The sequence below is a fragment of the Ascaphus truei genome, chromosome 21 (assembly GCF_040206685.1).
Source record: "Ascaphus truei isolate aAscTru1 chromosome 21, aAscTru1.hap1, whole genome shotgun sequence".
NCBI lineage: Eukaryota > Metazoa > Chordata > Amphibia > Anura > Ascaphidae > Ascaphus > Ascaphus truei.
The window spans coordinates 32,318,270-32,342,787 of NC_134503.1; the positions used below are offsets into that span (position 1 = coordinate 32,318,270).

General features: G+C 49.7%; 1 protein-coding gene across 3 annotated transcripts in view; it reads right to left on the reverse strand.

Annotated features, from left to right (window-relative positions):
* Window positions 1–24,518, reverse strand: part of RGS3 (regulator of G protein signaling 3) — a 457,941-nt gene that overhangs the window by 362,142 nt on the left and 71,281 nt on the right. For all 3 annotated transcript variants that reach the window (XM_075579463.1, XM_075579464.1, XM_075579467.1), the window contains exon 3: window positions 1,154–1,259. In XM_075579463.1, coding sequence (XP_075435578.1) covers window positions 1,154–1,259 — 106 coding nt within the window. The remainder of the gene's footprint in view (window positions 1–1,153; window positions 1,260–24,518) is intronic.

A 24,518-nucleotide genomic window follows, 5' to 3' on the forward strand; every position in this document is an offset into this window, starting at 1 on the left:
CACACACACACACACACACACTGGTGCCACAGCTCCTGCAGCATGATTGTGATATCAGAGTGACGCGAACAGAAGAGGTTCTTCCGCTGAACACGATCACCCCTATAGCACAAGCATGACGTAGTTACTGTGCGTACTTTCATCGGAGTAATAAGGCCTGCTACATCTGCACAGTATAAATATCTCACCAAATTGCAAATCGGAATATATCAGAAGGTTGAACTCTATGGACATGTATTTGTTTTCCAACCTAAACTGTTATTTATATCAGAAGTTGCGATATTCACCTTATCAGGCATTTTACCTTTATATTGGTACTAAGCAAATATTTTAGATTGCCACTGTTCTCTATATATAAATGTACTTTATTTAGTTAGCTTGTCTTTGTAGAACTGTAGCACAAAGTTCTAGTGTCCGTACTGGTTCTGGAGAAAGGTAGATTTGATGTAGGTTGCACTGACACATAGGGGACGTCTTTACAATTTCAGGGGATTCTCTGAATAAGCCTTTTAGGGGACCAACAAGTAAAATTATACTCCACAGAGCTTTCAAAACCTCACGTTTCTGCTTTACACTACACCTGGAATTTTTTTTTTTCAAAAGCTATGTACATTAGGCCCCGTTCACACTGAGCACTTCGCGATGTGTGCGCGCGCTCACGCGTCCATCACCGACCCCTGGTGGCCAATGGTAGTGTTCACTCTTGAAACTACCATTGGCTGCAAAGTACGGCGTCGACACTGCTGCAGTCACGGGAGTCTTTTCAATCTGTGATCTCCGGCTGCAGCAGCGTGACGTCAGTTTCATCAGCCAATCAATGTCCAGTCGTTTTACATTGATTGGCTACTGAAATTGTGGGGACGGCAGTGGGCACTGGGGATGGGGGACAGGACGGGGGACGACGACGAGGGAAATAAAAGGAAGTGTATCACAAAACATCCAAAGGTATTTGTTGATGGGTCTGGAACACAACTTTCCGTTTCATAGCTGTACACATATTTGATGTGTTTTCTAATACAAAGGAAAGAGTGTACCGCAAAGGCAGGAGACCGGACCGCCAAGGCACGAGACCGGACCGCCAAGGCAGGAGACCATTAGAAAAGGTTCTACAGCCCAGTAAGTATTGGTGTGACCATTTTTGTAACAAGATTACCTTATCTCATGGGCAAGTTCCACACACTTCCAATGCTCCACAGCCTGCCCATTCAACTGCAGTAGGGTGTCTAGCTGCTGCAACCCGACACGGTCTGCAGGGCCACCTAAACAAGACAGGGACATACACTGTTTGAGTGTTTCATCCGACATAAGAACTTGTATATCAGGGCTTAACATCCATTTCACAGGAGCCAGTCAGGAAAGATTGAGGAGTAGAAGGGCCACAAGCTTATTGCAGTTATTTTAGATGCATTTAGACTTCAAACCAATATATTTCAACATTTTCAAAGCATTTATAACATTTGTACCCTATATATTTACTTTACAGTATACTTTACATTATATTTAACATACAAGTAGGTTTTAGTGTGAAACACAGCATTTTGCACGTGTCAATATCAGTAGTAGTAGTTTGGATAGCCGAGAGTCCAAGGGCCACATTAAAGCCTCAGGACACCAATTGAAGAGACCGGTCAAACTATTCGAACCAGTACCTGTGCCCAGGGTTGCCACCTCTCCGGGTTTGACCCGGAGACTCTGGGTTATGGGCACATACCGGGCTACAGGTTTAGCATGTCAATCTCCGGGTGGCGGCGACGTCTCTGGCACCCTCTGACAATTCCCCCTCCAACTGCAGTGAACCTGGCTGCGTGGCGTCAAATGACATCCCGTTGTCATGGCAATGCGGCGTCATTTGATGCCGTGCAGCCATATCCACTGCAGTTGGAGGGGGAATTGCAGGAGGATGCCGGAGACGCCGCCGCACCAAGTAAGAGAATTTCTTTTGTATTAGTCTCCGGGTTGGCCATCAGTAGAAGGTGGAAACCCTGCCTGTGCCCCATTTTCTACTCTATATACTGCATACACACAGGGGAATTCTGCCATTTTAATATAGACCGGAGATTTCTCACTTCTTAAAGCAGCAAATCTCCCACCATCAAAAAACTAAAAATGAAGACAATACAAACGGTTCGTTTAGCTTTTGCTGAATCAGGTTTTGCTTTTCATCTCTTTATTCATCTCACTGGCACCAGCAGTTACCTCTTCCTCTGTTTTAACGTGTGTATGGCAGCGGCCATTGTACCTTCCCTGAGAGAAAAGGTTTGCTGCAGATGACATTCCCAGAAGCCACTACAGAATTTAGACTGGGAAGCCATTGATAAATACTGCAGCTAAAGGACTTCAGTGGTGAAAAAGGTGTTCTTTATGGCGAGCGAGGTATGACTTCTCCTTAAAATAATGGACACAATGGTGAAAGATAAGACACACCACACACACACACACCGCTCCATGCTGTTGCCTCCTCTCCTTGGACCCAGGCTCCTGACTAGGGTGACCATTTGTCCCGATTTTGCCGGGACAATCCCAGTTTTTTCTCTCCTGTCCCGGGTGCCCGTCTGTCCCGGAAATGTCCTGAGTTTTGTCTCTGGTCCCGGTATTTAGATGCGGGATGGCGGCGGTGAGGAAGATGCGGCAGCCAGAAAGTATTTGTGACTGAATGTATGCTGTATGCTGCCGGAGGGAGGGGAGGGGGTGGGGTTGGATGAAGGGCCGCATGGGATTGGATGAATGATGATGCCGGGAGGCGGGGCTTAGAATGTCGTCCAGGCCGCAGGGGATTGGTTGCAGGCAGAGAGGAAGCCGGGGGCGGGGCTTCAGCTTTGTGCAGAGCACACGGTGAGTGTGTGTCTGCCTTCCCGCTCCTGGCTCCTCTGTCTGCTGTGTGGTGTTGCTCCCCTTGCCCCCCTGGCGCTCCCTTTGCCCCCTGGCACCCCCTTTGCCCCCCTGGCGCTCCCTTTGCCACCCTGGTGCCCCCCTTTGCCCCCCTGGTGCTCCTTTGCCCCCCCGCCCTGGAGCTCCCTTTAACCCCTGGCTCTCTCTTTGCCCCCTGACTCTTCCATTGCCCCCCAGGTGCTCCCTTTGCCCCGCTTGCACTCCCTTTGCCCCCCTGGTGCTCGCCTTGCCACCTGGCGCTCCCTTTACCCCCCTTTGCCCCCTGGCTCTCCCTTTGCCCCCCTGGTGTTCCCTTTGCCCTCCTTGCCCCCCTGGCGCTCCCTTTGACACCCCCATGCTCCCTTTGCCCCCTGGCTCTCCCTTTGCCCCCCTGGTGCTCCCTTTGCCCCCCTGGCTCTCCCTTTGCCCCCCTGGTTCTCCCTTTGCCCCCCCGGCGCTCCCTTTGCCCCACTTGCGCTCGCCTTGCCCCCCGTGTGCTCCTGGCGCTCCCTTTGCCTCCCCTGGTACTCCCTTTGCCGCTCCCTTTCCCCCCCCCCTGTGCTCCCTTTGCCCCCCCTGGCACTCCCTTTGCCCTCCCCTGGCGCTCCCCTTGCTCCCATGGCTCTCCCTTTGCCCCCCTTGTGTTCCCTTTGCCCGCGTTGCCCCCTTGACGCTCCCTTTGCACTCCTGGCGCTCCCTTTGCCCCCCTGGCTCTCCCTTTGCCCCCCTTGCAAATTTAGGGAACGCCCCCCCCCCTGGCATTCCCTTTGCCCCCCTGGCGCTCCCTTTGCCCACCCTGGCGCTCGCCTTGCCCCCATGTGCTCACCTTGCCCCCCTGGTGCTCCTGGCGCTCCCTTTACCCCCCTGGTGCTCCCTTTGCCCCTCCCTGGTGCTCATGGCGCTCACTTTGCTACCCCCCTGGTGCTTCCTTTGCAACCCCCCTGGTTCTCCCTTTGTCCCCCCTGGCGCTCCCCTTGCCCCCCTGGCACTCCCTTTGCCCCCTGGTGTTTCCTTTGCCCTCCTTGCCCCCCTGGTGCTCCCTTTCCCCCCCCTGGCACTCCCTTTCCCCCCCCCTGCGCTCCCTTTGCCCCCCTGTGCTCCCTTTGCCCCCCCTCTGCTCTCCCTTTGCCCCCGGTCCCCTTGGTGCGGAAGATGGGTGCATGGGGAGGCGGGGAGTCGTTTGCTCGGATCGTCGGCCTTTCCTCTCTCCCCCGCCCCCCCCCTCCAGTCACTCACATCGGTCGCTGACTCTGACTGTACTCCACTTTGTGTGTGTATTGGGGAAAGTGTGTGTGTATCAGTGGCTGTGTGTGTATCGGTGGCTGTGTATGTGTGTATCAGTGGCTGTGTGTGTATCAGTGGCTGTGTGTGTATCGGTGGCTGTGTGAGTGTGTGTATCAGTGGCTGTGTGTGTATCGGTGGCTGTGTATGTGTGTATCAGTGGCTGTGTGTGTATCGGTGGCTGTGTGTGTATCGGTGGCTGTGTGTGTATCGTTGGCTGTGTGTGTATCGGTGTCTGTGTGTGTATCGGTGTCTGTGTGTGTATCGGTGTCTGTGTGTGTATCGGTGTCTGTGTGTGTATCGTGGCTGTGTGTATCGGTGGCTGTGTGTGTATCAGTAGCTGTGTGTATCAGTAGCTGTGTGTATCAGGAAGAAACCCACTATTAGGAGTTTCGAAACATGTAGGAGGTCTTTTGGCATTACTAAGACACCGTAGCTGTGGAGAACAAGCGGTGACGTCACAGGAGGAGTTGATCGGCTGAATTCTGGGAGAAATCAGCAAGCAGTGTGCAGCAAGCAGACACCCGAGCAGAAAAGGAGATCCTCTTCCGAGGATTGACGCAATTTCACTTTGCAGCAAGTGGTCCCATATGCTGATAAGACCATTTCAATAACGCTTATGTCCTAGTCACTTTTGGTGAGTAGATTTCCAATTTTACACCAAACGGAGCAAGTTTCAAGACATCTGGTTCCTATGCCAAGGCACAGATAGTTCTTTTTAGTATAATTCTTCTTAGCAATTTTTTTTAGTGTAATCAATTGTTTTTTATTTTATATGTTATACTGTATTTTATTATTGTATTAAAATTGCTCTCTTTATACATCCTAGTTGTCCCTGGGTAATGCACTATTGCAGTGTGTATGCTTGTTTTCTCTTTTTCTCTTGAGGAATCCATCAAGAAAATAACTTTGTCTACAATCACAATTAAACCATTCCTCAGGCCACAGGAGGTGTCTTTCCCCTACATTACCAAATCTGGGTAGGAGATTCCAGATTCACTTCTTTGGGCAGCTCCAGGACTACCTTGGACTCTATATTACAGGTTTTTTGTAATTCATTGTAATTCATTGTTTGCATGAGCGCTATTGTTCACCTTTATTTTCACTAGGTTGTGTTTATCTTATCTTAATTGCCGTATACCTACACCGAGATAACCTATACTGCTTTCTTCCAGATCTGACTCAAGTTTCACACGGGAGACCTCGGAAGACAGGTAGGGAACACCTCCCCTCCATTATAATACCTTGAGGGACTGCGATTCAGGTAAGATCCCAGGCGGGATTGCTGCTTTAGATATTGTGAAGAGGCGGAATCCTGACACTGGTTAAGGGGTTCAGAATCATTCACATCTGGCTTTTTTTTTTTCGATTAGTGAGGTCATCACACACACACGCACACATTGTAGTACAGTATAAGTGTAATACAATAAAACTGTTATGTACAAAACGAATCCTGTTTTTGTTCTAGGAATTTATTAAATTTCTTTAAGGGGTGGGGCTAGGTGGCGAGTAGATTTTTTGGTTGGTCCATTACATTTTTTTTTTGGGGGGGGGGCATGATTTTTGTTGGCGGCCCTGATGGGGGAGAAGGTAGAAAGAGAATGGGAAGAGGTAGAATTAATAATACAGCATCAATGGTGCCACTTTTAGATAAATATCATTATAATTTTCATTCTCCGTAATGTTTTGTGTTGTATTAATAATTTTTTTGTGTGTCCCGGTTTTTCATTTTCAAAATCTGGTCACCCTACTTGGCTGCTGCTGGGTAATGCAGTCAATCAGGAAGGAAGAAGCTGCACTTCCCCCTAGCAACAGCATTGGTCTCTCCCTACTTGGGGAATCCCACAAAATAGTGTAATATACAGTAGTTGCTAAAGACTCAAGGTCTCGTTTGATAACAGACAATGAATAAGCTATGTATTCAGACATTGCTTTTATTGGGAAAGACACGTCCCAAAAGTCACGCCACTAATATGTCCTGCCCCTAAATCCCACCTCTAATCAAAGCTACGCCCAAGACACACCTAGGATACGCCTAGGATACGCCTATGATACGCCTATTTTACGCCTCTAACCAATATCTTTTTTTTTTCTGTATAAAAGTCATTACCCTATGAGTAATAAATTGAGACAAAGGATTTGAAACCTGGCTTGCGTTACGTTTCATTTCGTTCGTCTACCAGGCCTGAAAAGTTCATCAAAAATCGAAGATAACAGTGGCAGGGCGTGAAAGCTTCTCCGGGGAAGTCTGCTGCAAAATGGTGCAGATTGTGTATCCAGTCACAAGGCTTCAGGTTTTCTAGGCAGAGGAAAGGCTCCTCTCAGTTCTGAATCATAGACGAGGAAATTAGGTCTTCCTTCACACTCTCTCTCTCTCAGACACTCTCTCTCTCAGACACACTCTCTCTCAGACACACTCTCTCTCTCTCAGACACACTCTCTCTCTCTCAGACACACTCTCTCTCTCTCAGACACACTCTCTCTCTCTCAGACACACTCTCTCTCTCTCAGACACACTCTCTCTCTCTCAGACACACTCTCTCTCTCTCAGACACTCTCTCTCTCTCTCAGACACTCTCTCTCTCTCTCAGACACTCTCTCTCTCTCAGACACTCTCTCTCTCTCAGACAATCTCTCTCTCTCAGACACTCTCTCTCTCTCAGACACTCTCTCTCTCTCAGACACTCTCTCTCTCTCAGACACTCTCTCTCTCTCAGACACTCTCTCTCTCAGACACACATACACACACACACACACACGATACACACACACACACACACAGATGATACACACACACACACACACACACACACACTCAGACACGAGAGCAGCAGTGGAGAGCAGAGGCTGCGACGGATGTGAGTGACTGGGGGGAGGGGGGGAGGAAAGGCATGCGATCCATGCAGGACAGGCAAATTTACAACTAACTCCCTCCCCCCCAACCCCCCTACCTTCTCCTATCACCCGGGGCAGAAGGGGATGGGACACCACACAGACACCAGCAGGCAGAGGAGCCGGAAGGCAGACACACACACTCACCGTGTGCTCTGCACAAAGCGGAAGCCCCGCCCCCGGCTTCCTCTCTGCCTGCAGCCAATCCCCTGCGGCCCGGCCGGCATGATGCAGTGATGGTGGGGAGGGATAAGCGGAGGGATGGTGGGGAGGGATAAGCGGAGGGATGGTGGGGAGTGATAATCGCGGTGCCCCTCTAGGCAAACCACGGCGCACAAGGGCGCCGCGTCACACAGATTGGGGTCCACTGGGTTGGGCCGCAAATATGTTCGTTGTGGGCCGCATGCGGCCCGCGAGTTTGACATGCTTGATGTACAGTATTACCTCTAATTCTTTTTACTGGACAGTGTCCAAATAAAGTACATTCCGGTTCAATACTGGACACCTGGCAACCAGGTGTCCAGGACATACGTGAAAACAATGTATTCTTCCTGGTAAAACATTTGATAAATAAATAAACCCTGCAGCTTTAAATTGTAATGTTCCACCCGGTAACCCAGGTTTGTATGCCATCTCCCGGGGGGGCGTCTCTGCCTTTTACCCAGTGCAGATACACAGGAACTGAGATGAGAGACACACAAGAGAGAAAGCGAGACACACACGAGAAAGCACGAGAGAGAAAGTGAGGCACACGAGAGAGTGCAAGAGACGCACACGAAACGAGAGAATTGTTGATGCCTGTATATTCCTGTTTGCGTCTCTAACGGTTGCTGCATCTCTGCAAACAATTGACCCATTTGAAACCAAAGCGTGGGGAAAACACCAAGTTATCAATGTAATTAGTTTCCTTCCCTCAGACTAACTTCCTTTGTTGTGAAAAAGAAGTGTTTTCTTTGGGTTGCGGTGAAATGCTTATCTGACGTTTATTGTGTTCACTTCTCTGTTTGTGAAGTAATTATGATACCATGATTAACCAAACAAACCGGAGATTTAATTTGCATGCCCTGTAGATTTCAAACAAAATCGAGATTTTTAACATTACAAAAAGACTAAACTAAAATGAAAGCTGAACATGATAAGGGGGCGAGATACGAACATGGGAGTTAAACTCGTAGACTTAGGCTTTGTCCACAGTGCAGGCTATGGCGCAAGCTACGTGGCTCGCATGAAACAAACACTAGGACGCCAATGAATAAGCATATAGTGAGCGTGTACATGCGCTTCAGGGAGAGCGGCGCTTCGCAAGTTTGTATTTGAAGCGCGACGCCGGGAGGAAACGCGGCAGATAGCGCGTTCCACTAAGGATGCTGCCTCATGGGGAGGACTGCTGCTTTTATAGGTCAAAATGTAGCAGTGTAACAGGGGATTTGTCCCTGTTCAAAAAGGTGCCTCTAATCCAGCAGTGTGGTGGTTAACTGCTAGAAGTCAATTAACCAACACCACCTGGCTGATTAGAGATTGGTTAGTAAAGCCTGCCTTTGAGACAGGAAGAGAGATTCCTTAGTCCACAACTGGGCTGACCAAGGAAACAGACAAAGCAGAGGTTCCTGAGTCTCACAAATGAGACTGACAGAGGGATCACAGATGTCTGGAGCTCACAAGACTTCTACACCGTAATGCTGAGATAACCTGAGGAAAAGGCAGCAACCCAGGAAAGAGAGAAGCCTCCCCCCTACAACTACGAGACAGATAAGACTTTTCTTATAAAACTGATTATCTATGTCTGTGTGTATATATATATATATATATATATATATATATATATATATATATATATATATATATGTATATATATGTGTGTGTGTATATATATATATATATAAATGTCTCTATGATTTGGGCTGGTGAATCGCTGGACTACAGGTGTAAATATACTCCAACGTGGAGCAGATTTTGTTTGTGGATTTTCACATGTTTGCTGTGTTTAAAGCAACAGGCGAAATAAAGCCTTATTTAATTTCACCTTAAAACCAGTCTCCATTGCGTACCTCTGCACACATCTCTTACATGTGGTGTCAGAAGTTGGGATGAGAGGTGGCCCTTGAAGTTCAAAGGGGCCCCGGAGACTGCCTGTGAATTTTTTTGTGCTTTTGCCTGCATAGTTCCTGCAAACAGCCTGAGCAACAAAGCAAAGAATCTCATGCAGCAGAGACCAGAATTAAAGGGATACACATCCAGGAAGGAAGTCTACACTGCACTGAAGAAAGCCACAAAACCACAGATAGACTCTTTTCCCCAATCCCAAGAGGAGAGAGAGAGAGACTGCTGAAGCAGGTAAACCTTACTTGCCTATCACAATAATGTGTAATATGGTTGTTGAAAAAGGGGCTTTGCCTTCCAGCCGTAGTCAGGGTTCAAGAAGTGAGTTAGCGCTCCAGAGGAGCTAGGCTTTGTTGTTTACTTAAAAATAAATAAATAAATAAACTGCGCTTAAGCAGTGAATACAGACGGTGACCCACAAGCGGTACTGATTCTGGAAGTAAAGGCTGCCACACTGCATAGGACTACCAGCTGTGAATGGAGTATATGCAGAAAAGTGTGAAAATTGATGCAAGACTGTGCTGAAGCAGGGACATTTTTACAGACGTGATCGACGCAAGGTACTGATTCTGGGAATTTAAAATGGCCACCCAGCTGAAGTCAAATACAGAATCTGCAAAAATGGGGAAGAAAATGTGTTCCTGGTGTAAAGAACCCCACCACAAAGAGCAGTGTCCCTTCAGGCCTTATTCAGACGATGAGAGTGAATGCATGCACAGGATTGCTAATATTGTAAAACATACCAAAGTAAAAAAAAAGTCTACAGAGATGCCTGTGAGAGCTATGAACTCTACAAGCAAAGTCTGCCCACCTGTAGGACTACCAAAATTTGGGGTTCTAGCAAATACAGTGGCAACAGCTGCAATAGCGCCTCCAGAGGTCAGGAAGAAAAATACACCTGATAGCCCCAAAATGGAGGACAAGATACATCGTTCCTGTAATGAACCCTACCCCACGGAAGAGTGGCCCTTCCAGTCCGATGAGGAGGAAGACATCTCTTATGGGGAACCCGAACCGAATCACACCCACAAAACACACTAAGAATGATGGGGGTGCCTGTAATCGGTACGAACCGAAAAGACTGCTCTCTATGATGACGAATGCGATCAGCAAGAGCAGGAGCAGCAGATCATATCCTGCAGCCCATATCCAAGTGGCCCATTATAAGTGGCATGACTACTGAACAACTGAAGTTTAAAAGGAAGGAACTCTTACCCTAATGGATCTTATCCTTCTTCTCTCCTCAGGTAAAAACCATCTCTAAATCCTCATTGAAGCCTTTGCTGTGTGTATTATTGTTACGCCGATGCTCGCCACAAACCGGGACCGGACCGCGGGGCTGAGGTGGGGTTATATAATCACCGACCTGAGTCCACGCAGACTGATCCGGAGTGCGCAGTTCGTAGTCGTACATCGCAGGGTCAGGATTGGAGAAGGCAGCATCGTCGTTATGGAAGCAGGAGTTCGGCAACAGGTAGTCAGGATTTCCCCGCTTCAGCTTAGGAGCGTGAGCGCGGGGGTGGCTTCTGCGCGAGGTGCGGCCTCGGCCCATGACGCCGATCTCAGCAGGAGGAGACAGCAGGCTGGCCGAAGTTCACCGCAGGGCAGCGTCGGGAAGAACCAACGCTTCAGCACAGAAGTCCAAGGCAGGCCACTGCAAGGGGATAGCAGCAGGCCGCAGGAAAGGAAAGGTATCTACTGCTATGAGGGAATGCAGCAGTACCAGTGCTGGCATCAACGCTTCAGCACGGAGGTCCAGGACAGGCCACTGCAGGAGGATAGCAGCAGGCCGCAGGACAGGAAAGGTATCCACTGCTAGGAGGGAATGCAGCAGTACCAGTGCTGGCATCAACGCTTCAGCACAGGCGTCCAGGATAGGCCACTACAGGAGAATAGCGGCAGGCCACAGGACAGGAAGGGTAGCCACTGCTAGGAGGGAATGCAGCAGTTACCAGTGCTGGCATCAACGCTTCAGCACAGACGTCCGGGGTAGGCCACTGCAAGGAGATAGCAGCAGGCCAGTGCTGGCAACAACGCTTCAGCACAGACGTCCAGGACCAGGCCTCTGGATACTCAGGAACTTGGAAGGTAAGAACGCTAGGAGAGAGGCCTGGGGTGGTTTGTGGCAGAGTCAGTAACATAGAGATATGAATAGTTATGCTCGGCGCTGGTTCAGAGCCAACGCCTAGAATATAAAGGGCGGAGATCCAATCACAGGAGGAGGGTGTGTGAGAATTCCTCCAATGAAGTAGCACAGGGCAGAAGCTGCAATGAGAGGCAGCACCTGTGCCATAGATTGCCAGAGGAAGCCTGCAACTGCACAGGTCTGCAAGGCAAAAGTCAAAACCAGTAGTGGATTCCTTACAATTATATAGTATATGCAAGTGATCCAATGCTAGGTAAAAACCATCTCTAAATCCTCATTGAAGCCTTTGCTGTGTGTATTATATAGTATATGCAAGTGATCCAATGCTAGGTAAAAACCATCTCTAAATCCTCATTGAAGCCTTTGCTGTGTGTATTATATAGTATATGCAAGTGATCCAATTCTAGGTAAAAACCATCTCTAAATCCTCATTGAAGCCTTTGCTGTGTGTATTATATAGTATACTAGCTGATATACCCGGCGTTGCCTGGGATGTAAATCCGTAATAGGTAGTATTATTTATAAATCGTGGAACGATAGGTGACTATTTGTTGTAAAGGTTAGATAATAATGTTGAAAAGAAAGATGGAAGAAAATGTAATACGATGTTGTATAAAAATGGTTTATTGTAAACATACCACAGTACAATGTATATTTTGGTGACATAAGTGATGTGAAAATGTGAGGCGTGTGTCCTGCTAGGGTGTGAGGCGGCAGTTGGGTGTTCAGTACGGGTGGCGCGTGGGTAGTGAGTGCTGGCTGTGGGTCGGGGTCCTGCTAGGGTGTGAGGCGGCGGGTGGGTGGCGAGTGCGGGTAACAGCTGGTCAGTGATATTGTTGCGTAGGGGCAGGATGCGGCAGGTGTGTGTTGAGTGTGTGGGGTGGGTGAGAGGCGGCGGATGTGTGTCGAGTGTGGCGGGTGTCTGTTGAGTGCGTGCGGCGGCTGTGTGGCGCAGGGGTGTGAGCGGTGGGCGGGTGAAAGGCAGAAGTGCGGGTGGGCGAAAGGCAGAGGCGGGAGGGCGGACGAAAGGCGTTGAAGGAGGGGAGGGGAGGTCGGAGGGGTGGTGGGGGGGGGTGGTGGTATGGTGGTGGTGGGGGGTGGTGAAGGGGGGGCGGAGGGGAGGAGAAGGGGGGGCGGAGGGGAGGTGAACGGGGGGCGGAGGGGAGGTCGGAGGGGAGGTGAGGAGGATGGGTGGTGAGGGGGGTTGGTGGGGGATGGTGAAGGGGGGGCGGAGGGGAGGTGAAGGGGAGGTGGAGGGGAGGTGAAGGGGGGGTGGAGGGGAGGTGAAGGGGGGGAGGTGGAGGGGGGGGAAGTGGAGGGGGGGTAAGGGGGGGAAGTGGAGGGGGGGTGGAGGGGAGGTGGAGGGGAGGTGGAGGGGATGTGGAAGGGAGGGGAAGTGGAGTGAGGGGAGGTGAAGGGGGATGAGGGGAGGTGAATGGGGGTGAGGGGAGGTGAAGGGGGGTGAGGGGAGGTGAAGGGGGGTGAGGGGAGGTGAAGGGGGGTGAGGGGAGGTGAAGGCCACTCACTCACCCGTCCGGCCGCTCCCTCACCCGTCCAGCAGCTCCCTCACCCGTCCGGCAGCTCCCTCACCCGTCTGGCAGCTCCCTCACCCGTCCGGCAGCTCCCTCACCTGTCCGGCAGCTCCCACGTGGATCTGAGGCGGGAGGCAGCGTGTTGTGGCCGCTCTCCCGCTGTGTCCCGGGTGCTCGCTCCGCTCCCCAGCTGACTGTAGCGGCGCCGGGGGGGGGGCGGGGGCCCTTGGGTGAAAGCGCGGGAAACAGGGAGAGGCGGAGGAAGAGGCGGAGCCTCCGGGACCGGCAGGTAAGAGAGCGGGAGATGTGCTGCTAACACTGTGAGCCCCGCTAATGTATGTAACACCCCCCCCCTAGTGTGTGTGTGTGTGTGTGTGTGTGTCTCCTTCACTCCGCCTCAGGCCAATGAGAGGTGTGCGGGGGCGGGCGGGCCAAGGGAGCAATCTCATTGGCCTGGCCCAAGGTCCAATGAGATTGCCGCTAGGGACACGGGGAGGGACACAGGGAGACAGACAGAACAACACTGTCAGGTTGGCCTATATAAACCCAGTCAGGGTTATATAAACCCTGCAGCCCATAATCAAAGTGGCCCATTATAAGTGGCATGACTACTGAACAACTGAAGTTTAAAAGGAAGTTCAAAAGAAGTGAGGAAGAAGTGGACACCCCATCTGGCCCTGATTCCTGCATTTGAACTACGCTGGAAAGGAGGATATCATCAATACCAGACTGCATCATTACTGCTGTGATGCTGCCTTTACCATTTATATTTGCTGTGACTTCACTTCTTCTCAAATGATTCACTTCTTTCTACCAGCCTCAGTATGTCTCTAACTCTATTCATATATCTCCATCTCTCCTTCCTTCACCACTTCTCTTTTCACATGAACTCCTTTCTTACCTGCGTCCTCTGACACCCCACAGCTATATCCCCTGCACTAAAAAACACCCCTACAAATCATCCTCACACATCCTTTTTCTATCCATGCTTCTCCTCCTTGCTTCTGGGGATATCTTTCACAATCCTGGTCCCTGTCTTATTCCTACATGCGCTCGTCCTCGCCTGCCAACTGCAACCTCTACTCCTTCTGGTGTCAACCCCTCCAACATCATACCCATCCCCTGCCACCCTCCCTCCTCTCTCCCTTTCTCCTGTGCTCTTTGGAATGCTCGCTCCCTTTCTAACAAGTTCCTCTCTGTGCATGACTTCTTTCTCTCTCACTCCCTGCTTCTCTTTGCTATAACTGAGACCTGGCTCACTCAGTCTGACTCTGCTCTGGAAGCTGCCCTCTCCTATGGTGGCCTTTCCTTCTCCCACACTCCGCGCACTGATGGCAGGGGTGGAGGCGTGGGGCTCCTGCTCTCCTCTCTCTGTCGTTACCGAACCCTTCCTATTCCTCCCTCTCTTGCTTTTCCCTCCTTTGAGGCTCACACTGTCCAGGTTTTCTCTCATCTCCCCCATGTGGCGGTCATCTATCGCCCACCTACCTCTACTCATCCCCCTTCTGCCTTTCTCTCTCACTTTGAATCCTGGCTCTCTTTCTTCCTCTCCTCAGACTCCCCTGTTCTTCTCCTTGGGGACTTCAATTGCCACATTGATGACCCCTCTCTTCCTTGGGCTTCCCGCTTTCTTTCTCTAACCTCTTCTTTTGGCCTTCAACAGTGGACTGCAGCCAGCACCCACAAGGATGGCCACTACTTAGACCTGGTTTTCACTAAGAACTTCTCTCTCTCCGATTTCTCCATTTCCCCTTTTCCTCTCTCTGACCATCATGTCATCTCATTCTCTCTATCTCGCTTCTCCCCTTCTCCACCTCCATCTACACTCCGGTTCTGCAGAAACCTGCGCTCTATTCACTTACCTGACTTTGAGTCCACTTTACGCTCCTCCCTCTCCTCTCTCAGCTCTGCTACAGACCCCGACAACCTGGTCAGGAACTACAACTCTGTCTTGTCCTCCTCTCTTGATCTACATGCCCCACTTTCACTCTGCCGCACTCGCCCTTCTAACCCTAGACCCTGGCTAAATTCCCACACACGCATGCTGCATTCCTCCACTCGTTCCTCTGAACACCTCTGGAGGAAGTCTCACACTCTCGCAAACTACCTTCACTACAAATTTATGCTATCCTGTTTCAACTCTGCCCTCTCGCAAGCTAAACAAGCCTACTTTTCTGCACTAATCAACTTGCACAAGTCTAACCCACGCCGACTGTTATCTATCTTTGATACTCTACTCAAACCACCCTCAGCTGCCTCTCCTTCCTCCATCTCCGCTCAGGACTTTGCTGACTATTTTAAGGAAAAGGTGGAATCCGTACGTCAGAACATCCCCTCTGTTTCTTCTTCCCATCCTACACCTCTTCCTAACTCTCCTCCTGCCTTCCTTGACTCTTTTTCCACTGTCTCAGAGGAGGATGTGTTGCTGTTGATCGCTTCTTCTCCCTCTACCACTTGCCCTCTTGACCCCATTCCCTCCCATCTCCTAAAACCTCTTGCTCCTACTATAATCCCTACGCTCACACACATTTTTAACTCCTCCCTCTGCTCTGGAAACTTTCCATCCTCCTTCAAACATGCAACAGTCATACCATTACTCAAAAACAGCAAGCTTGACCCTACCTGTCTTTCTAACTATCGACCTGTCTCCCTCCTGCCTTTTGCCTCTAAACTCCTTGAACGTCTTGTATTCTCTCGCTTACTCCATTTTCTCAACACCTTTTCTCTCCTAGACCCTCTACAATCTGGCATCCACACTGCTCACTCCACGGAAAGAGCCCTCACTAAAATAACTGACGACCTCCATGCTGCCAAAGACAGAGGTCATTACACTCTGCTCATATTACTCGACCTCTCTGCAGCATTTGATACTGTGGATTACCCTCTTCTCCTTCACATTCTCCATACTCTTGGTATTCGGAACAAAGCTCTATCCTGGATCTCATCCTACCTCTCCCATCGTACTTTCAGTGTCTCTTTTGCTAACACCTCCTCCTCCTCTATTGATCTCTCTGTGGGGGTACCCCAGGGCTCTGTCCTGGGACCTCTTCTCTTTTCTCTGTACACACTCTCTCTAGGTGACCTAATAACATCTTTTGGGTTTAAATATCACCTCTATGCTGACGACACACAAATATACTTTTCAACACCCGACCTTACACCTGCTATACAGACCAAAGTTTCTGAATGTCTCTCTGCTATATCATCCTGGATGGCCCTCCATCGCCTTAAACTCAACATGGCTAAAACAGAGCTCCTCATACTTCCTCCCAAACCTGGCCTTACTACCTCCTTCCACATTACTGTTGGAACTACGATCATTCACCCAGTAGCCCAAGCACGCTGCCTAGGGGTCACACTCGACTCCTCACATTCGCCCCTTACATTCAAAACATTTCTAAAACTTGTTGCTTTTTCCTCCGCAATATAACAAAGATACGCCCTTTCCTCTGTTGCTCGACTGCTAAAACTCTGACTCAGGCCCTCATTCTCTCCCGTCTTGATTACTGTAACCTCCTGCTGTCTAGCCTTCCTGCCTCTCACCTGTCTCCCCTACAATCTATCCTAAATGCTGCTGCCAGAATCACTCTACTCTTTCCTAGATCTGTCTCAGCATCTCCCCTCCTGAAATCCCTCTCCTGGCTTCCAATCAAATCCCGCATCTCACACTCCATTCTTCTCCTCACTTTTAAAGCTTTACACTCTTCTGCCCCTCCTTACATCTCAGCCCTAATTTCTCGCTATGCACCATCCCGACTCTTGCGTTCTTCTCAAGGATGTCTTCTTTCTACGCCCTTTTTATCTAAAGCCCTCTCCCGCCTTAAACCTTTTTCATTGACTGCCCCACACCTCTGGAATGCGCTTCCCCTCAGTACCCGACTAGCACCCTCTCTATCCACCTTTAAGACCCACCTTAAGACACACTTGCTTAAAGAAGCATACGAATAGCACTGTGAACATTCTGAACACATGATACATAAAGCTTGGCCCCCTGCAGATGCACTTACCAGAACTCCCTCCTACTGTCTCTGTACGTTCTCCCTACCTACCAATTAGATTGTAAGCTCCTCGGGGCAAGGACTCCTCTTCCTTAATGTTATGTTTATGTCTAAAGCACTTATTCCCATGATCTGTTATTTATATTATCTGTTATTTATTCGATTACCACATGTATTACTACTGTGAAGCGCTATGTACATTAATGGCGCTATATAAATAAAGACATACAATACAATCACCGAATATATATGCCAGCTAATACAATCGCAAGAAAAGCATGGTGGATCCAGTGAAGCTGCTAAAATTCCAAATAAAGATGGAGACTCCAGTATTCCTGATGGAACGGAGTCATCCAAAACAAAGAGGCGGAAAAAGAAAAGCGGGTCTTCACTTACCGTGGAAGGAACAGACATGTCCACAGATCCTGCGGAGGAAAAGGGGGACCAAGATGCCCTGCAGCCTAGAGAAAATGGAGAATTCATCCCTCGGATATCCGAATATCCAGAGGGTCCAAGGCAGAAGTCGTGAACCGCAAAGAAGTGTCTGTCCGGTTGTAACGGATCGGGGGACTCACGCTCCCCAGTGTGTCTCCGTCACCTCTGTTCCCTCAACTTCTAGCTCTCCCTCTTCCCTGCATCCTCACTCTCTCCCTTCCTTCCCTCGCGGCCGTTCCTCCGCGGCGCGGTTGGCATACCCTGATGCACGTTAGGGTCATGTGCGAGGCCCCCGCACTGTGCACGCGCATTCCTGGTCACTCGCTCCCCTCCACGGCACCTGCATCCCTTGGCGTGCCTCTATTCCCCCAGCCTCTACATTACCTTACTCCTCCGCCTCTCCTTCCCTCTCACCTTCGGTGCCGAGCGTCCCCGCGGCGGTGCGTCCCTTGCGCCCTGTGACACGTGCGGTGCACACGCATAGCACTCTTACAGAGGGAGCGCGCACCCGCTACAGTTATCTGCCGCCCCTAAACTCTAGCTCCGCCCCCGTGGCTTACAAGCCATATCGCTTGACTATTTCCCTGTCTCCTCCCCTGCTCTCTCAGACCTATCCCTGCAAACTCTCACTCAAGCCTGTGCTCCTCCTCTCTTCCCTATTGGTTCTCCTTCCTTTATAACCCTACTCTGTCCTCTTACTCATTGCTCTGCATAGCTTTCCTGTAGCTCCTGTGTGTGCAGTGTCTATGCCTTGCTCGCTTGTCTGTTTCAGTGCTGGTTCCTGTCCCTGCCCCTGTTTGGATTCCCTTGGCTTGAACTTGTGTACTGCTTTGGATTTGACTACTCTGCTTTCTCCTGCCCTTGAACCTTGGCTTACGGACTTCACTACGCTGCTTTCTCCAACCCTTGAACACTGGCTTACGGACATCACTACGCTGCTCTCTCCAATCCTTGAACTCTGGCACATGGATATTACTCTCCGATCTCTGGTACCCCGGACTCTGCAAGTATACGTTAACCCTTTCTTACCAGGCTCGGCAACCCATTACCACACTCCGGGCATGCCCTTACTGCTGTAGGTGCGTATTATACCCTTACCCACTTCAGTAATGGGGACTGGCCAGGTCTGCGGGCATACAGGCGTTACATTATGCATAGCCCAACAAATGCAGACCCCCCTGAGGTGGGCCAAGGTGTTTTCGTGGAACATTTGCAATTTGTAAGTAATCAACTTACCACTGTGTCACAACAACTTGCCAATTTGTCTCTCCGGGAAACCCCAGTTGCCCCGTCACCCTCAGTTCCTGTGACTATAAGTAATCCAGGACCACGTATACCACCTCCCAACCCAATGGGGACCCCCTCGCTTGCCAAGGATTCTTGAATCAATGCGAAGTTCAATTCGAGATTTCCCCCCCCTCTTTCCTACTGGTCGTACCAAGGGGGCCTACATTTACGCCTTACTCACTGGCGATGCACTTGCTTGGGCTTCTCCCCCTGGGAATACAAACCTGAATTAACCCAAGACTACCCCAAGTTCAGGCATGAGTTTCAACAGGTATTTGATACACCAGCACGTAGGGAAACTGCTGCTTTTTCTTTGTTCCATATCACGCAGGCTCGGAGGTCAGCTGCAAGATACGCGGTGGAGTTCCGCACCATCGCCGCAGAGACCCAATGGAACGACGAGGCTCTTGCCGCAGCATACTGGCACGGTTTGTCCGAAACTCTAAAGGATGACCTCGCAGCTCATGCTCGGCCTTCTTCCCTTAAAGAACTCATTGCTATCAGCAACCGAATGGATCAACGCACTCAAGAACGACGACACGAGTGTCACTGTTCCCGTTCTTTCCCGCCTCTGTCTGTTTCTCATAGGTCTCCTCCTTCCGCCTTCCCTGCTGTAATAGGGAACTTACCCTGTTCAGAAAACGTGCCTCTAATCCAGCAGTGTGCTGGTTAATTATCCAGCACCTGGCTGATTAGAGGTGTTAGAAAAAGCCTGCCTTTGAGACAGGAAGTGAGACTCCTTAGCTCACACCTGAGCTGAACTAGGAGACAGAGCAGAGATTCCTTAGTCCACAACTGGGCTGAACCAAGGAAGGACAGATGTCTTGAGCGACAAGCTGACCACAAGACAAAGGGGACAAGATTCTAACCTGGAGCCCGGAGATTGCCTTAGCACACACAGGTGCGGATCCAAGAGAGCAGAGAAGCTTCCCCTACAGCAGCCCAGCTAACAGATAAGACTTTTCGTATAAGACTATTATCTATGTCTATGTGTATTGATAAATGTCTCCATGATTTGGGACTGGTAAATAGCTTAGCTAACTAACCCAGTCAAAGAGGGCTGAGCTACATGTGTAGATAGTCTCAAAAGCAGAAATAGCTGTGTACCTCTGCATATGTCCTCGTACACCTGCATTGGATGCTCCTGAACCGATGCAAATCGGTAGCCAACAACCTCGGGCTGCTGAGAAAGCACGACATCATAAAGAGGTTGCGGTTCTCCAGAGCACCGGCTCCGAAACTGTCGCCTGAAACCGGGAAACGAGAATGCCCAGTAAAGGTAGAGGGGCTTCTACTGGGTACTATCTCTCCCTGCCCCTCTCTCCCTAAGGAACTACCTAAGAAGCTAATGCTCCCTGTAACGCTGGCGGGTCCTGATCTTCAAATAGAAGTGAAAGCTTTTATTGACTCTGGGTCTGGTGGTAACTTTCTTGATCACACCTTTGTTTGCAAGAACCGAATTCCACTTGTCAAGAAGAGATCGCCCATTGGTCTGGAGGCTATCGACGGACGCCTGTTCCAACCAGCCTTCATCATTTGGGAGTCTAATCCACTTACCCTGACAACTGCGGATGGTCATAATGAGGTAATGGTCTTCGATGTTTTCCACTCCCCTACTGTCCAGGTTATTCTAGGATTTCCATGGCTGCAGCTTCACAATCCACGTATAGATTGGACCGATGTGTTACCCATCCAATGGACTACCACCTTAGAGAAGACAGTTACTCCTCCTCCTGCTGCCGTGCTCGCTGGCCTGGACACCACTTCCTCTAACTTTTCTGCTCTGCCGATGGTGTATAACGAGTATTAAGATGTCTTCAACAAAGTACAAGCTGAGGTATTACCTCCCCATCGCCCCTACGATTGTCCTATTGACTTAATTCACGGAACCATTCTCCCTAAGTCCAAGTCGTATCCCTTATCTGTGCCAGAGACAGAAGCTATGACATCTTATATCCAAGTGAATCTGGCAAAAGGGTTCATCCACAACTCTACCTCCCCCGCCAAGGCAGGCTTCTTCTTCGTGAAGAAGAAGGATGGCTCCTTAAGACCCTGTATCGACTTTCGTGGGCTTAACAAAATTACAGTAAAGAACGGATACCCTCTCCCTTTAATTTCTGAACTCTTCGACCGTCTAAAAGGAGCATCTATATTCTCCAAACTCGATTTAAGAAGGGCCTATAATCTTATTCGAATAAGAGACAGGGATGAAAGGAAAACCGCGTTTAACACGCGTTCAGGACATTATGAGTATTTAGTGATGCCGTTCGGTCTGTGCAATGCCCCTGCTGTTTTCCAAGAGTTCATGAACGATATCTTCCGGGACATTTTGAGGACGTTCGTCATCGTATATTTGGACGACATCCTCATTTTCTCTAAGGACTTAGAGGAGCACATTCGCCATACCAAACTGGTACTCTCTAGGCTTCGTGCTAATCGCCTCTACGCAAAAATGGAGAAATGTCTGTTCCATCAGACTTCCACAGCCTTCCTAGGCTATATTATCTCTGACCAAGGCTTTACTATGGATCCCGAGAAATTGAAGTCTGTACTCGACTGGCCCTTGCCGAATTCTCTCAAGGCCGTGCAACGCTTCCTTGGCTTTGCCAATTATTATCGGAAGTTCATCCGTAATTTCTCTACCATCGCTCTGCCTATCACTGCCTTGACCAAGAAGGGTGCTGATCCGACTACTTGGTCTCCCGAAGCCATAGAAGCCTTCGAATTCCTCAAAAAAGCCTTTGTGTCTGCACCCATCCTACAGCATCCAGATACTTCTCTTCCCTTTACGCTAGAAGTTGACGTCTCCGATGTGGGAGCCAGTGCTGTACTCTCTCAGAGATCCACTCCACAGGAAAAACTCTATCCGTGTGGATTCTTTTCTCGGAAGTTCTCTTCGGCTGAGAGAAATTACGATTTTGGGAACCGTGAGCTGCTGGCCATTAAATTGGCTCTCCAGGAATGGAGGCACCTTCTTGAAGGTACCAAGGAACCTATAGCCATACTCACCGATCACAAAAACTTATTGTTTATTGAGGGGGCTCGTTGTTTAGGATCCCGTCAGGCTCGTTGGGCACTGTTCTTCTCTTGATTCAATTATACCATTTCTTATATCCCCGGCACCAAAAATATCAAGGCTGACGCTCTCTCTCGCCAGTTCTCTACGGAGAAAGACTCTAACAAATCCTCAGAATCAATTTTCCCTCCAAATGTATAATTTCCGCCAATAATTTCGATATTTTGGATGAAATTAATAAAGCCCAAGTTCACATCCCCAGGAGATTTAGGGTGCCAGAGGGACGCTTGTACGCAGCTCCACGTTTTCGCCACAAGATACTTCTATGGGGGCATTCTTTGAGATCGGCCGGTCATCCAGGCTTCAAGAGGACAGCAGACCTTATCAAACGGACCTTTTGGTGGCCTAAGATGAACAAGGACATTTTCAACTTCACCAGTGCTTGTCCGGTCTGTGCCCAGAGCAAGTCCGCCCGTCACAAACCCTCTGGCCTCCTCATGCCTCTTCCCATTCCGGAGCAACCGTGGAAACATATCTCTATGGACTTTATTGTGGAACTCCCCAATTCTAAAGGGATGAATACCATCCTCGTTGTAGTAGATAGGTTTTCCAAGCATTCACACTTTATACCCCTCAAGGGTCTTCCTAATTCTGCTACTTTGGCCGACATTTTTTCGAAAGACATTTTCAGATTACACGATGTACCTATTTCAATTGTTTCAGACAGAGGTTCTCAATTCATTTCTAAGTTTTGGTGTGCGTTTTCCCAGAGACTTGGGATTTCTCTTCTATTTTCCTCGGGTTATCACCCTCAGACCAACGGTCACAAGGAAAGAATGAATCAGACCCTGGAGCAGTATCTCAGATGCTTCGTCTCCGATCTCAAGACAACTGGGTGGACCTATTACCTTGGGCCGAGTTTGCTTTTAACGCCTTAAAAAATGAGTCTACGCAAGAGTCGCCTTTTTTCCTTAATTTTGGATTCCACCCCAGCAGTCTTCCCCTCTCCTCCCTCCCCTCTGGTGTTCCCGTAGCGGATTCTCATGTCTCCGCTCTTCAAAACTTTTGGAGAAAGATTCTAAAAACCTTGCAAACTGCTGTTCAAAGACAAAAAACGAAGGCAGATCGGCAACATCAAGCGGGCCCATTATTTAAACCCGGAGACAGAGTTTGGTTATCCTCTAAAAATATAAAGCTCAAGACTCCTTCTCAGAAACTGGCCCCGAGATTCTTGGGTCCTTTTAAAGTCCTCGAGAGGATCAATTCGGTCGCATACCGTTTGGCACTTCCTTCTACCATGAGGATTCCCTCGGTGTTCCATGTGTCCCTACTTAAACCGGTGATCCAAAATGCCCATTTTCCAGATCGTCCCCAAAGACACAATCCTGTCATCATTCAAGGACAACAAGAATATGAAGTCCACTCCATACTCGATTCTCGTTGGTCCAGAGGCAGATTGCAATTTCTTGTTCATTGGAAGGGATATGGGCCGGAGGAACCTTCTTGGATACCGTCTCACCACATTCATGCCCCAACGCTCCTTAGGCAGTTTCGTCGGAAGTTCACTCATAAACCGTGGGAGGATCGTCCGGAGTCCGATTCGCAAGGGGGGGATACTGTAACGATCGGGGGACTCACGCTCCCCAGCGTGTCCCCGTCACCTCTGTTCCCACAACTTCTAGCTCTCCCTCTTCCCTGCATCCTCACTCTCTCGCTTTCTTCCCTCACGACCGTTCCTCCGTGGCACGGTTGGCATACCCTGACGCGCATTCGGGTCATGTGCACGGCCTCCGCACTGTGCACGCGTGTTCCCGGTCACTCGCTCCCCTCCGTTTCACGCGCATACCTCGGCGTGCTTCTATTCCCCCAGCCTCTACATTACCTTACTCCTCCGCCTCTCCTTCCCTCTCACCTTCGGTGCCGAGCGGTGGTGCATCCCTCGCGCCCTGTGACACGCGCGGTGCACGCGCATAGCACTCTTACAGAGGGCGTGCGCACCTGCTCCAGTTATCTGCCGCCCCTAAACTCTAGCTCCGCCCCCCGTAGCTTACAAGCCATCTCTCTTGATTATTTCCGTGTCTCCTCCCCTGCTCTCTCAGACCTATCCCTGCAAACTCTCACTCAAGCCTCTGCTCCTTCTCTCTTCCCTATTGGTTCTCCTTCCTTTATAACCCCACTCTGTCCTCTTACTCATTGCTCTGCATAGCTTTCCTGTAGCTCCTGTGTGTGCAGTTTCTATGCCTAGCTCCCTTGTCTGTTTCAGTGCTGGTTCCTGTCCCTGCCCCTGTTTGGATTCCCTTGGCTTGAACTTGTGTACTGCTTTGGATTTGACTACTCTGCTTTCTCCTGCCCTTGAACCTTGGCTTACGGACTTCACTACGCTGCTCTCTCCAATCCTTGAACTCTGGCACTCTCCCATCTTTTTTAAACGAAACACCTGCAAGTCGACACATTACTGAAGCGCATGCACATTACAATTCATGAGTGTCTGTCCAGCAAGCCTGAGCCGGATTTCGCGTGCAGTTTCGATCAAGCTTGCATGTACCTAAGCAATTTCCAGCCTCATCAGCTGACTACAGGAGTACTAGTCCTGCTGCAAACTATCGACGTGGATGATCAAGAACACTGGACTGGCAGTGGCCCGGCGCCAGCCAAATGGGAAATTCTATGGTGAGTATTGTTGCCGTATTATTTTCTGTGTTTTTTTTATTTTGACAATACAGTATCAATATCGGTGCGATTCAAAAGTCAAGCGATTCTCCTGTAAGCAATATTATTAGCTGAGCGGCTTCTCCAGTACTGTGCTGCAGATACTGAACAATTGGTGGAACGCTAGGCGCATGCGCATTGGAACCTTCTTGAAACGCATATGCGTGTCATTACATCGATGGTAGGAGCATGCGCATGTGAACAGGAGACGCCCCCCGAGAAAATTATTGGTGGGACTGGCTGGGAACTTCTTT